The sequence below is a fragment of the Python bivittatus genome, unplaced genomic scaffold (genome assembly GCF_059951505.1).
Source record: "Python bivittatus isolate LINGU-HERP-01145 unplaced genomic scaffold, Pbiv_v1 ctg000840_np1212, whole genome shotgun sequence".
NCBI lineage: Eukaryota > Metazoa > Chordata > Lepidosauria > Squamata > Pythonidae > Python > Python bivittatus.
The window spans coordinates 23,205,254-23,219,009 of record NW_028277113.1 but is presented as its reverse complement, the minus strand read 5'-3'; the positions used below and the strand labels follow the sequence as shown (position 1 = coordinate 23,219,009).

The 13,756-nt window shown below is 42.0% G+C and overlaps 1 protein-coding gene across 9 annotated transcripts in view; it reads right to left on the bottom strand.

Annotated features, from left to right (window-relative positions):
• The window catches only part of MBP (myelin basic protein), a 235,349-nt gene that overhangs the window by 30,796 nt on the left and 190,797 nt on the right, over positions 1-13,756 (bottom strand). For all 9 annotated transcript variants that reach the window (XM_088130987.1, XM_088130990.1, XM_088130989.1 and 6 more), the window contains one exon: positions 1,949-2,376. In XM_088130987.1, the coding sequence (XP_087987113.1) occupies positions 1,949-2,376 (428 nt within the window). The remainder of the gene's footprint in view (positions 1-1,948; positions 2,377-13,756) is intronic.

Genomic DNA, 13,756 nt, shown 5'->3' with positions numbered 1-13,756 from the left:
GAGCCATCTACAGCCTGAAACAGATTTAATTCTCTACCACTAAATGCTTGAAATGAATCTTTCTGAAAGATGGTGTCTCAGAATTGTAGCTGATTGGTTATCATTATGTTCTTTTCATCTATGATACTTAAGTGTTTTTACAGGCATGCAATATCTGTCAGTTTTGCCACTTAAAACACTTCCATCTATACAACTGGAGCCATCAATCAGCCCAGGCAACACCGTAATAATACATAGAGTTTCAGAACTCCTCAGGAAAAGAATCTCAGGAGAGGATTTTTAACCACAGTTGATTGTTCTTGCTGGTCTCCTCTCCCAAGGCTGCCCAATATATACAGTGAGAGCCTTTTCCAAGAGCTACACTGTGAGGCAATTCAATATCCTATTAAAAAAAGAGAGTGCAGCACCCAAATTCCTAGTCTGGCTGATATAAACAATTACTCCTAGAAGTAATCACAGGTATCTTCACTAGAGTGACAAGTTTCATACTCTCTGATCACAGCTGAAGTATTAAGAACTGAGTTGCATTGGAATGTCTTAAGGCTTCCCCATTTCCCCCAAAAAAGATTTGAAACAGAAGCAAAACGACAACAATAAAACCACTATTGAATTTTACACCTGCTGTCCATAGATAAAATCTACACTGAGGAAATGAATGGTTGAACATATACAGAGATCCATTTCACTACTGGCAGAGAAAAGTTACTTTCGCCTAAACATATAGAAAAGAAATAAAACACGTGACTGCCAGATAAACATGGCTTTTCTTACAACAATATGAAAACCTGCCATGTTGCTCCTCAGACCACTGAGCCAATAGCTAACCTAACACTGTCCACAGTAAGTGGTGTTGCTTATTTGGGCTGTAGGTAAGAAACGCCTTCCAGTCTGATCAGGACATTTTACTGGTTGGACCTGGAACTTTTTCCATACAAATGATGTATTCTATGCTTTGCTGGCCCTCTAGCACCATTACCTACACTTCAAAGAATTTGCCCAACCAGAAGGAAATTTAGATAGTAACTAGAAGTAAGAGCCAGAAGTGAAATGGTTTAGAAAAACATTGCAATGATATAAAATATTAAAAGACAAAATAACAGGTGAAACACATGTTTTCCTTATATCTCAGCACCTTCCTTTTGCTTCCGCTTTATTCTCATGAAGATACACATTCCTACTGTAAATATATTGGCACAAGATTTGCTCCTGCCATCCCCACTCAAAAGTATGAAAAGTTATTTCTCATGGTCAGCCTCCAAAACGATGTTAGTCAAAAAGTACAGTTAAACATACTTAATACAGACATGGTCTAATTTTGCCACACTGCCACTGTTTGGTGTATATGATGAAAAAGAGAATACTAGGCTTGAACAGGATTTCACAATGCTCTGCATTAGTCTTCTAACACTGCCTAGTGCCATGAATTGCCCATAAGAACAAAAAAACAGACATTAAACCAACACATGTTAAATCAAATCCACTGCATAGAAAGGTATCACAGAACTATTATATCAAACTGCAAACATTCTAGGATTCCTCTCCAAGTTTTCAGAAACTCTGCAAGCAAAATGGGAAGAGAAAAAAATCAACAGAAGACTAACACCTTTCTCAGTATATACAGTGTGCGTTTTATAACAAATAAACAACAAAGATCCTAACGTCTGGCAAACCCTGACACCAAAACTGAGGATTCCAGTTAGAAGATTAAGGACAAGAGAATGTTCTAGTCAATTCAAGGTTGCTATTATATTTTTTGTAGGAATGTTTTCTAGTACACTATTCTAAACATTGGACTGACAGCCAAATATCATATTAGAACTTGATAGATACCATCCTTTGGCTAAGTCAACTCTTGCTCTTTGGAGGTTATTCAGTTCTTGTGATTTTTCTCCCACCCTCCTTTTTAGACTTCTTGTGGCTAATCTGTTCTCCTTTCCTCTGAGCTCACCTTGCCCCGCCTCGGATAATGCTTGTCACCGCCAAAGAATCTGCCCAATGAATCAAGTAGACTTGGTTCCCTGTATCTTCGTGGAGATCCATGTCTAGCATGGTCTATGGTACTTGCAGTTGCAAGTTTGGAACCATGCCGGAAAGAGGAGCGTTTCTGTGAAGCCATCAAATCCGAGTTCTCAGAAGCTGCTGCAGTGTCTTCCTGAATGGTCTGCAGCTCATCTGATTCAGAGGGCCGATCTTTGAAGGTGTTGTCTTCTCTGCCTGGGGCATCTCGGGAAAAGAGGCGGACCAAATGGGGGCGACCAGTTGTGTCAGCTGGGTTGGCCTCCTTCCAGGCATTCTTTGGATCTGCTGTGCCCTTGGAGTCTGTCACCGCTCTGCTCTTAGTGGAGGTCCCATTGTTCTGGTTCACATCTGCCTCTCCTGCGAACAACAAGGATGAGATATGAATACAGGCCTGTGAAAAACAGAATGTTAGAACAATGCTGCTTTCTTTCCCTTGCCTTGAGTTAGCTGCTTCACACAAAAACCATAGATTATATGCAACTGCAACAGATCTGCCTTTTACTGAACCGAAGGCATATATATTAATTCTATCAAAACTGATATATCACGATATACCACACAAGTTGGTGTCTATTTATTCACCTGAAGTCAGTATTAGAAATGCAAAGTTCCTTAAGTGATTAAGGCAAACTATTATCAGAAATTGCTAATGATTCATAATTTCAAACTTAAGACAAATCATATTTAAATATCCCATATATTTCTCTATTTCAAGGCTTTATACTTTTACAAAACCCCACAAAGCTTCCTCCCCATCCCCCAAATGCTGATTCTGCTGATGTGACCTTCAAATGCATCAATATTGCCTTTCCCCCGTGTCCCTTCCATTTTTAAGTGAATTTCCACCAGTATTAACACAGGGTACAAATACATTACATTTCTTTAAATAATGATAAGGTATATTCTGTTGCTTTTAACCATGTTCCATTTTTTTTCCTGATAGGTCTTACGTGCTTCTCAGTTTATTATAAATAAGTAACATGGCCTGATTTATGAACTTATTTATGAGATTCCTCATCATTGCAGAAAGCATTTCAAGTTCTTTCAACCTGGTTTAGGCCAATAAATTATATTAATATTCTAAATGTGCAATATAACATTTCCTCGTGATTTCACAATGAATGCCTTGTTTGGAACTGTCAGACTGCAGCCCTATTTGCAGTAGTGACAGTATCCAATCAATATAGCAGTGGCCTTTTAAAAATTCAGATTGTCACTCATATTTAAGGTACAACACTTTGCCCAGTAATGTGTTGCCAATTTTAATTGCATGAAATATGGCATTGAGTTTTTCTTTATCATGACAGCTCCAATTAAGGCTTTGGAACCAAAGGCCATGTTCATTAATAAAATTTCTGCCACTTTCCTTAATTTCAGCAGCTTTTTTGCTGACTACCAATATATAAAATTACAATGGATATGTTAATAACTTGTAATTCAGCATAAATTTTGTTCTACAAAGACTCTGAGATTGAAATAAAAATAAGATAATAATACCTGTATGCAGATTCTAGGAAAAGAATATAAAAGAATTTTATTTGTTAACATGGACCAAATTCTATAGCATAATGCACATTCATTATAAGAGGGAAAGAAAAAGAACAACGAAGATATTGTGTTTAATTAAATGCATTAACAAAACACCAGAGCATCTGCATGCTAATATTTTTACTACAGTTGTGCTTTGTATCAGTGAATGCATTTATTTCTGGACAACAATGGAGGACATTTGTGACACAAAAGGAGCTTCTCTCAATACCAGCAAGAACATCTTATGCTGTTCTTTAGTAAAGAAAATATACACTGACAGTTTTTATTCTCCTATTCCTTGTGATGGGTCCACAATTGTACCTATATAGGTGTAGCATAACTGCAGATATGTTTACTGAGGGATGTAAGGTTCTCTTCTGCGAATGAAGCTAAAAGGGTATTCTAAAAATAGATTTTGTACAGCCTGATCAACCAGAGATGGGCAGCGTAATCTAAAGAGCTGCAGTGAGCCAACCAATATTTTCCTTGCAATGAACCACCGGGCAGCCAAGTGACAACATTTGGCAGCACAGGACTACTTATGATGGGAAAAGACCTTGGACAGTTTAGACAAGATGCCAGCCACACAAAAATATCCTGTGGCACCAATGTGCCTATGGGTGCCTCCCTTGAGGCTAATCCCACCAACTTTTTTTAAAGATTCTTTTGATTAAAAATTAATAATTTAAATGGGAAGCTAGCACACTGTAAAGCAAAGTACTAGCCTCCGGCATAATCTATTCTGAGACATTCTAATGAAATAGGAATGGTAGGTTCAAACCAAGTCCAATGCTTTGTTTGAAAATATGCCCAGTTGATCAGATGAAATATGAAGTAAGCTGGGTGGTCGAGGGTGTCTAGAGGATACATGAGTCTTTTCTGCCTGGCAATGCCCACAACATGTTCTCAAAATTCCAAATATGTCCACCAGCTCAAAAGATTTACATTCAAACAAAGCAATACAACTTGGTTTGTCTACGGATCAGGTGCCTATCAAAATTGGTCAGCTCTGAACATATAATGTAAGAGTAGATGTTACACTGAAGCTGCTGTTAAATTAGTTAATGATCTATATCAGTTTCCATGCAAAATAGATTTGATGTATACATGATTATTTACAGGTAGTCCTCGCATAAGGACCACAATAGGGACTGGAAAATTGGTTGTTAAGCAGGGCAATTGTTAAGTGAGTCACCATGTGACCAGACCCAATTTTATGACCATTTTTATGATGGTCATTAAGAGAATCACATGGTTGTTAAGCTTCCCCAATGGACTTTTTTGCCAGAATTCGCTTAACAACCATGTGATTTGCTTAACAACCGTTGTAAAAAAGATGGCAAATCACGATCAAATGACCATGGGGGGTGGTGTGACAGTTTGCAATTATCGTAAGTGCAAGTACAGGTTGTAAAGCACTTTTTCCAAGGCCATTGTAACTTTGAACTGTCATTAAATGGTCGTTAAGCGAGGACTAACTGTAATATAATAGCATAAGAACAGCCCTGCTGCATCAGGCTAAGGCTCCTCTTAGTCTAACATTTTAGATGACACACCTTATCAGTGCTTCATATTGCTCTTTGGAACATCCTGCCTTCAGAGTTAAGGAAAATTCCCCAATCCCCTAATTTTTAGGAGGACCTTCAAAGCATACTTACTCCACACAGCTCTGATGGTATTGGCCACTGATGGTCCTAGGCTGCCTTAGTTAGTTAGACTGTATATGGTTTTTAATTGTATTTTTATTGTTTGGTACTATAAATTGCTGTCAGCCCTTCAAGGTAAGCCAGGTATGGAACAGACAATGCAAGGATTACTGGACGTCTACTTTATTCTTACAGGGTATAATAACAGAATCTTGAAAGCCTGCCAGAGTATCGTTCTGTCTCTTCTTAAACAGAATCAAGGTGGAGTTTCTTCTTCTTTCTCAGGATGGAGTTGTCATTTACTTAACAGTTCTTATGTTCTTCCTTCTTCAAGATTATTCTGTACCCCACTACACCCGCCTTAAATCTGTTGGTAAATGGAGAGGCTATGAATAATTGTATAAATAAGTAAATTTATACAATTTACAGCACAGTCACTCATGCCCTGGTCACCTCCCAGTTGGATTACTGTAACACGCTCTACATGGGGCTACCCTTGAAGAGTATCCGGAAGCTACAGCTGGTGCAGAATGCGGCGGTGTGGACAGTTCTGAAAGTCCCTAGGAGGGCATATATAACACCGCTGTTGCGTGAACTGCATTGGTTGCCAGTTTGCTTCCAGGTCCAGTTCAAGGTGTTGGTCATCACCTTTAAAGCCCTCCATAGCACAGGACCAGGTTATCTGAGGAGCCGTCTCGCCCCTGTTACTTCAGCCTGCCCCACTCGGTCCAGCAGAAGGGGCATGTTGCAGACCCCACCAGTCAAGGAACTTCAACTGGTGGGATCTAGGTAGAGGGCCTTTTCTGCTGTGGCCCCCGCCCTATGGAACAATCTGCCTCCCGAGGTCTGGTGTGCCCCCACTCTCATGGCCTTCAGGAAAGGGGTGAAATCCTGGCTGTGCCAGAAGGCCTGGGAGCTGGATGGGGGCTCGTACCAGTTGAGGTGGTTTGTGGCGTGACTGACCTTACCCCCCGCCCCCGTCATCTTGAATGTTTTTAGTATTTATGTACAGAGTTTGTTTTTTATATTTGATTTTTAATGGATTTATTTAATTTAATTATTTATGGGGTATTTTTAATTGTTGATGGGGGTTTTGATTTTAACTGTGAGCTGCCCAGAGTCACCTGTTGGGGGGAAATGGATGGCATACAAATGTAATAATAAATAAATAAAATAAATAAAAATAAACAAATTTTGTTATCAGAGTGGCCAGTCAGATGCCTCTTGAGTCCTCCCCAGCAGGAGACAGAGATGCAGCCCTCTCCCATTGCTGTTCCCCTACAACGGGTATTGGGAGGCATGCTCCAGATGTTTTAAATAATACCTATAAAATGAGATTTAAATTTTCCTCTTGGACTCAAAATTAGCTGATCCATAGGAGCAATTATTATATCTAAGATCGATATATGAATACAAGCTACACACTTCTGATGTTAACAAGAACACATGCCACGGAATTGCTTTCGGTGTTGGTACCTGCTGTCTCCATTGCATTTATTTGCAGGGCTATTTCAGATTTCATTACAAGCAAATACACGGCATGAAAAAGTATTCAGGAGAATAAATCACTATCTGTCAAGTATGGATTGAAGATTTAGAAGAAAACTTCTGGCTCTTCACAGATTTTCACACAGTGGGGGGACGTATTAACTCCTGCTGATTTGCTAAGATGAGACAGAACAAAGGCCCTGAAGTGGGATTCTGTAGCGTGCACCTAGTGTGCGACACAGCTTTGTTTTCTAACTTGTTTTGGCTTGGATGCAGGTTATTTAGAGTCTTGGGGTGGGGGAGAAGGAGCAGAAAACAAAAGCCTGTGGTTATAGATGGTGGGATTTGCTATGGCAGTAATTTGGAATGTATGAAAAGCATGTGGCAGCCATCCATATTACCCCACAGAGACCTTAAACACATACACACATAAACATACGCACACTCCAAATCCAAGCCTTTTCAACAAGGAAGTTCTATTAAGACACCCACAGATTCCAAGTAAAACTAATCCTTTGTGTTTCTGGAACATGTAGTTTTTTAATTTAACGTTAGCATTTCACAGCAGAGTTCATAAACAGTGCAATGATAACATGTATTTTCTGGGATCCTTTACCTGTAGGAGTTTGTCTCCTACTTTTCAGAAGAAAGCATAAAACTTTCTTTTGTAAGATCCGCTCCAGCCAAGAAATGCTTAGCTGTCTCCTTTTAATATTGATGTTAAATAACCTGAATTGACAATCTGATGTATGACAGCAACCTAATTGGTGACAGTAAGCTACACAGCGTGCTGTTAATACCTGTGGTTTACTCTTTTTTTAAGTGATTAAAAGAATTAAGGAGTTGTCTTCAAAACCTGCCATTTTAATTCCACTGAATGTCTCAGGGCTTTTTGAGACCTTGAAACTTTTTTCGGAAGTAAACTTACCAGGAAACTTTGAAGCATTGCCCCCACAGAGAATGGGAAGACATAATATTTTTTAACAACATGCTATGATTTAGATCTGGAGTTTATCAGTTGAAGAGTGTAAATAAAGTATTTATATAAATAAAGAACAGAGTCCTGTAAGACTGGTTTTAGGACTGGGATAAAACTTAGTAATTTTGCACATATTTGCTCCCATTTTTATTTCAATATAAAACCACTTTTAAGATGTTAAAACCTTGTTTTTATGGCTGGTTACTTCAAAAGTGTGCTAGAGATTTGCTAGACTCTCTCCTTTCCCTTTGAAGACCTTTATTTCCTTTAAAAAGTTTTATTAAGCTCCCAGAATCTGATTTTTTGCTGCTGTCCAACAGTCAAGAAGGCAGGCCCAGCAAATGTTGTGGAACACTAGCTGCACGACAAGACATTTAGATGTCCCGGTCATCCACGTAGCAGGTGAGGTCTCCAGCCATAACGGTTGTCCGTGCCACTGGATTAAGGTCTCTTCTGCCAAGAAAGTGGGATTGCCCTGTGCAACAGCTGTTCCACTTAAAACTCCATCATGCACAGGTTTCTGCTGTGTGATTCATCTCAGTCCAAACTTAATTCATTAAGCCCTGTGGTGATGGAGGAATGGTGAAGCAACAGGTGGAGATGACCTGGCAGTTGTAGTCACAAACCTGCATATAGGTGGCCTTTGGACCTGTGGTCATTCATCTCTGTACCTGTGTTATCACTAACACAATGTTCAGACTTGCAAACAAGTAGGAAACAACATGGATGCATCTAAGGTCCAAACACTGGCATCTACTTGACAAGTATGCCAGCATGACCTTAAAGACATCACCATCACCTAGGCCACGTGAGGTACTGAGTGCTGGACAGATCACGGGCTTGGGTTCGGTTGGTCCTCAACCTGCAGATGTCCCTTTACAATGTAAGGAACTGAGGGCTGTCAGAATGTCATTCAACATCGGCAGACTGCAAGACCTAGATCAAGTCCAACATTTTCAAAATGTACTTAATGAAAAACTCTCCAACAATTTATTTATTTATTTATTATTAAATTTGTATGCCGCCCATCTCCCCTAATGGGCGACTCTGGACAGCTCACAATTAAAAATCGAAAGCCTCTAAACACTTAAAATATCCCATAAATAGTTAAATACTCAACCACATTAAAATCCACTGTAAAACAAACTCTATACATAAAGGCTAAAGACATTCAAGATGATGGGGGGGGGGGGAGTAAAATCAATTACCCCACAAGCCACTTCCACTGATGTGAACCCCCATCCCGCCCCCAGGCCTTCTGGCATAGCCAGAATTTCACACCTTTCCTAAAGGCCATGAGAGTGGGGGCACACCGCACCTTGGGAGGTAGAATGTTCCATGGACTGGGGGCCACAGAGGAAAAGGCCCTCTGCCTAGATCCCACCAGTCGAAATTCCTTGACTGGTGGGGTCTGCAACATGCCCCTTCTGCTGGACCGAGTGGGGCAGGCTGAAATAACAGGGGTGAGACGGCTCCTCAGATAATCTGGTCCTGTGCCATGGAAGGCTTTAAAAGTGATGACCAACACCTTGAATTGGACCTAGAAGCAAACTGGCAACCAATGCAGCTTGTGTAACACTGGTGTTATATGTGCCCTCCTAGGGGCATTGAGAACTGTCCGCGCCGCCGCATTCTGCACCAGCTGTAGCTTCCGGATACTCTTGAAGGGTAGCTCCATATAGAGTGTGTTACAGTAATCCAACCGGGAGGTGACCAGAGCATGAGTAACCGTGTGTAGGACCTCCCAATCGAGGAAGGGGCGTAACTGCCGCACAACACCAAGTTGCGCAAAGGCCCTCCTAGCCACGACTGCCACCTACTCTTCCAACAGAAGTCGTGAGTCCAGGAGGACCCCCAGATTATGCATTGGGTCTGTCTGGGGTAGTGCGACCTCGTCAAGAACCAAAGATGATAAACTCCTAGATCTTGAGGCTCCCCGTACCCACAGCCATACCCACTCTGCCTTAGCAGGGTTGTTGAAGCCTGTTGTCCCCCATCCAGGCCCCTATAACCTCCAGGCATCGCAAGAGGGTAGTCATAGCATCACTTAGGTTACCTGGGATAGAGATGTATAATTAGGTATCATCAGCATACTGATGATACCTCATCCCATGGTGCCGGATGATCTCACCCAACGGTTTCATGTAGATGTTAATGTCAGGCTAGCCCAAGGAACTCCAAGAGACCATGTAAATTCAGTCCAGCTATGTTTATTAGCTACAACCTCTAGCAAGAATCTTCCCAGACTGAAACCCCAGTTCCCAAAGTCAGCCAGTCACAACACTGTGAATTCCTCAGGGAGGTGCCAGTCTCATCCTCTTGTTCTTCCCATGCTGTTCTGGTGAGCTAAGAAAATGTTTATCTCCCTGAGCTTGGCCTTCATAATTCCACTCCATCACAGTTAAATAGGAGTGGCAAGAGCACTGAACCCTGAGGCACCCCACAGAGTAGGGGCTGTGGGTTGGACCTCTCACTCCCTATCAACAGCAATTGGGTTTGGCCTTGGAGAAAGGAGCTGAACCAGCACAGCACTATGTCACCCAGTCCCAACTCCTGCAGCCGACCCAAAAGGATACTATGGTCGATGGTACTGAAAACCGCCGAGAGGTCAAGAAGAGTAAGGATGGATGCATTACCCCTATCCTGCTCTCACAGAGATCATCCAAAAGTGTGACCAATGCTTTTTCTGTCCCATAACCAGGCCTGAACCCTGACTGATAGGGGTCCAGATAATCCATTTCCTCCAGGATCCTCTGAAGCTGCTGTGTGACCACCTTTTCCACCACCTTTCCTAGAAAGGGAAGGTGGGAGACTGGACAAAAATTGTCCAGAAGGGTGGGATCTAGTGAAGGGGCGGACCAAAGCCTCCTTGAAAGGCTTCGGGAACACCCCCTCCTGCCAGGATGAATTGACCACCGCCAGTACCCACCCTAAAGTCACCTCCTTGGTGGCTTTAACCAGGAGGGACAAGGATATAGAATACAGGTAGCCGCATTAACAGCCCCAAGGACCCTGTCCACTTCCTCAGGGCCAACAGGGTCAAACCGTTCCCAGATAACTGGGTAAGAACACTCCCCGGGCAATTCCACTGGACCTGCCTCACACTTGGCTTCCAACGGAGAACGGATCTGAGCAATTTTATCCATCATGTGTTCCGCAAATTCCTATGCACGGCCCTGTAGATAGTCCTCCGGGCTCTCCCTACCCAGGAGGGACTGAGTGACCCTGAACAGGGCTGCTCGGTGACACTCTGAGGATGCAATAAGAGCGGAGAAATACTGACGTTTTGCTGCCCTTACCACCATTAGGCAGACCTTAATAGCGGCTCTAACCTGTGTTTGGTCAGACTCTTCTTTAGTTTTGTGCAAAATGATGTCTCTTAGCCCCTCCAAGGCTGAATTTACTGCTTTTGGGAACCTGTTCTGAAAAGTAGATGCAGTTTAAAGATGTCATCACCCAGACTGCAACAACTGTACTCAGACTGAAAACCGGGGTGCATCAAGACTGGTTTTATGAAAACCATGAGGCCATTTCAGCAGCCCTCCAGGCCAAGAAGAAGGCCCATGCAGATTGGCCGAGTGACTTGTCACCTATCTCAAAGAAAAACAAGTTTAAGCAGTCCAAAGTACAGGTGGAACTGCAAGAAATGCAGGATGAGTGGTGGCAGAGAAAGGCTGAGCAGGTGGAACGTTATGCAGACATGCATGCCATCAGGGAGTTCTTCAGCACTATAAAGTCAGTTTACAGTCCTCCTAAATTAGGATGCTCCCCCTTGCTGTCATCTGATGGGTCGAGCTTGATCAAAGACCAGGAAGGACTGAAAAACCGCTCGGCTGAACACTTTTCCAACCTATTCAATAGGCCATCCATAATTGATCCTGATGTTTTACAACAGATTCCTCAGCAACCAGTCTTGGATGCCTTAGACCTGTCTCCCTCTACTGATGAGATGAAGAAAGAGATCTTCCAGATGAACTCAAATAAAGCAACAGGGCAGGATGGCACTCCTGCTGAGATCTATAAAACGCTAGACTCAAATGCTTACAGGCATTTCAAGATATATTAGAAGACATTTGGTTCACAGAGGAGATGCCTGACAACTTCTGCAATGCCCTCATCATGGCTGTCTATAAAAATAAGGGAAACAAATCAGACTGAGGAAATTACAAGGGTATCTCACTGCTGTCCATTGCAGGCAAGATTTTTGCCCGCATTCTCCTGAACAGACTTGTCACTGTCACGGAAAGGAACCTCCCGGAGGTGCAATGTGGCTTTCATCCACAATGGAGTACAGTAGATATGATATCTGCTATGAGGCAAGTCCAGGAGAAGTGCATCAAGCAGAACAAGCCTCTTTACTTTGTCTTCATTGACCTGACAAAGGCATTTGACACTGTAAACAGGGAGGCTCTCTGGATCATCCTGAGATGTTATGGATGCCTGAGGAAATTCATGAAGTTGATTCAGCTGCTCCATAATGGAATGACAGGACATTTGCTTACAATGGTGATATGTTAGTTGCATTTGCCATTTCCAATGGGATGAACCAGGGTTGTGTACTAGCCCCAGTCCTGTTCAATCTGTTTTTTGTTTGCATGTTGTCAAGTGCTGTCCAAGATCTGAAGGAGGGAGTGTACTTCAGGTACTGATTGGACGGCTCTCTCTTTGACCTTCGCTGCTTGAATGCACGGACAAAGTGCCCCCGTACAGTCATTCAAGAAACCTTCTTTGCTGATGACTGTGCACTCTTGGTGCACAAAGACAGTGATCTACAGTTGATGCTGAAGAAATTCTCAGATGCTATGCTCTTTGGCCTAACTATCAGCCTGAACAAGACTGAAGTACTTTACCAGTCTGTGCCAAATACTAACCCCACAGAGCCAAAAATCACTGTTGATGACACCCAGCTGACAAATGTAAACAGCTGCAAATACTTGGGAAACATCATCTCAAGTGATGGGTCTTGGACAAAGAAATTGACTCCAGGATCAGTAAGGCCAACCAGGCTCTGGAGTGGCTGCATAGTAGAGTGCTCAATCAATACTACATCCATATCTCCACAAAACAGAAAGTCTATAGTGCTGTGGTTATCCCTTCTGTCCTATATGGATGTGAGTCCTGGACTTTGTACCAACAACACATAAAACAACTGGAGAAATTTCACATGCGTGCCCTCTGCTCCATCCTTGGCATTTGTTGGCAAGACTGTGTCTCTAACTTTGAGGTCTTGGATCACACAGAGTTCACCAGCATTGGGTTCCTGATTATCAGAGCCCAGTTGTGGTAGGTGAGACACATCATCAGAGGGACGACCATCATATGCCTTGCCAGTTGCTCTATGGTGAACTGGGGACCAGAAAGAGACCTTGAGTTTGTCCACATAAGTGCTACAAAGTTGCTGTGAAGGAAACCCTATACAGCTGTGACATCCAGCCAAGGGAACTAGAAGCTGTGGCTGCTGACAGAACCCACTGGCAAGTCCTGTGCTATGAAGCCTCCACCAGCTTTGAAGACAGGCGTCGCCAAAAACTGATAGAAAATCATGAGTGGTATCACAAAATAACACCCACAGATATTATAGGAATGGACCTCCAATGCCTCCATTGTGCTAGACTGTACTTCCAGACTGAGACTCAGAGCCATTTCCATGTTCACAGATGAACTGCACAACAGTGTGTCTTCACTGGACCTGAAGGACTATCTATTATGAATATTCTACATAATGTTGACTGTAATGGTTTTCATTATGCATAATTATGGGTTGTTCCTAATCCTACCTCACAAAAAATAAAATAATAATGGTAAAAATAATAGTAGTGATAGTAGTACCAGTAGCAATAATAAGAATATAGAACAGCTATGTATTGTTCCATTAAATATCAATATGTATTCAATATGTAATTCTTTAAAATAAACTCTGATTTTAAAAATATGGTATTGATACAACCAAAGTGTATAAAAATGCTGCAAAGATGTAAGTTGTGGAAGGTAGTTTAATTCATTCCCCTAGCCTTTCTAAAGTTTCTAGTTCTGGAAGTAAATGGTTGATTTTTTTTAAAATTGATATCTCATTTTTTGCACATTTAGAAAAGAG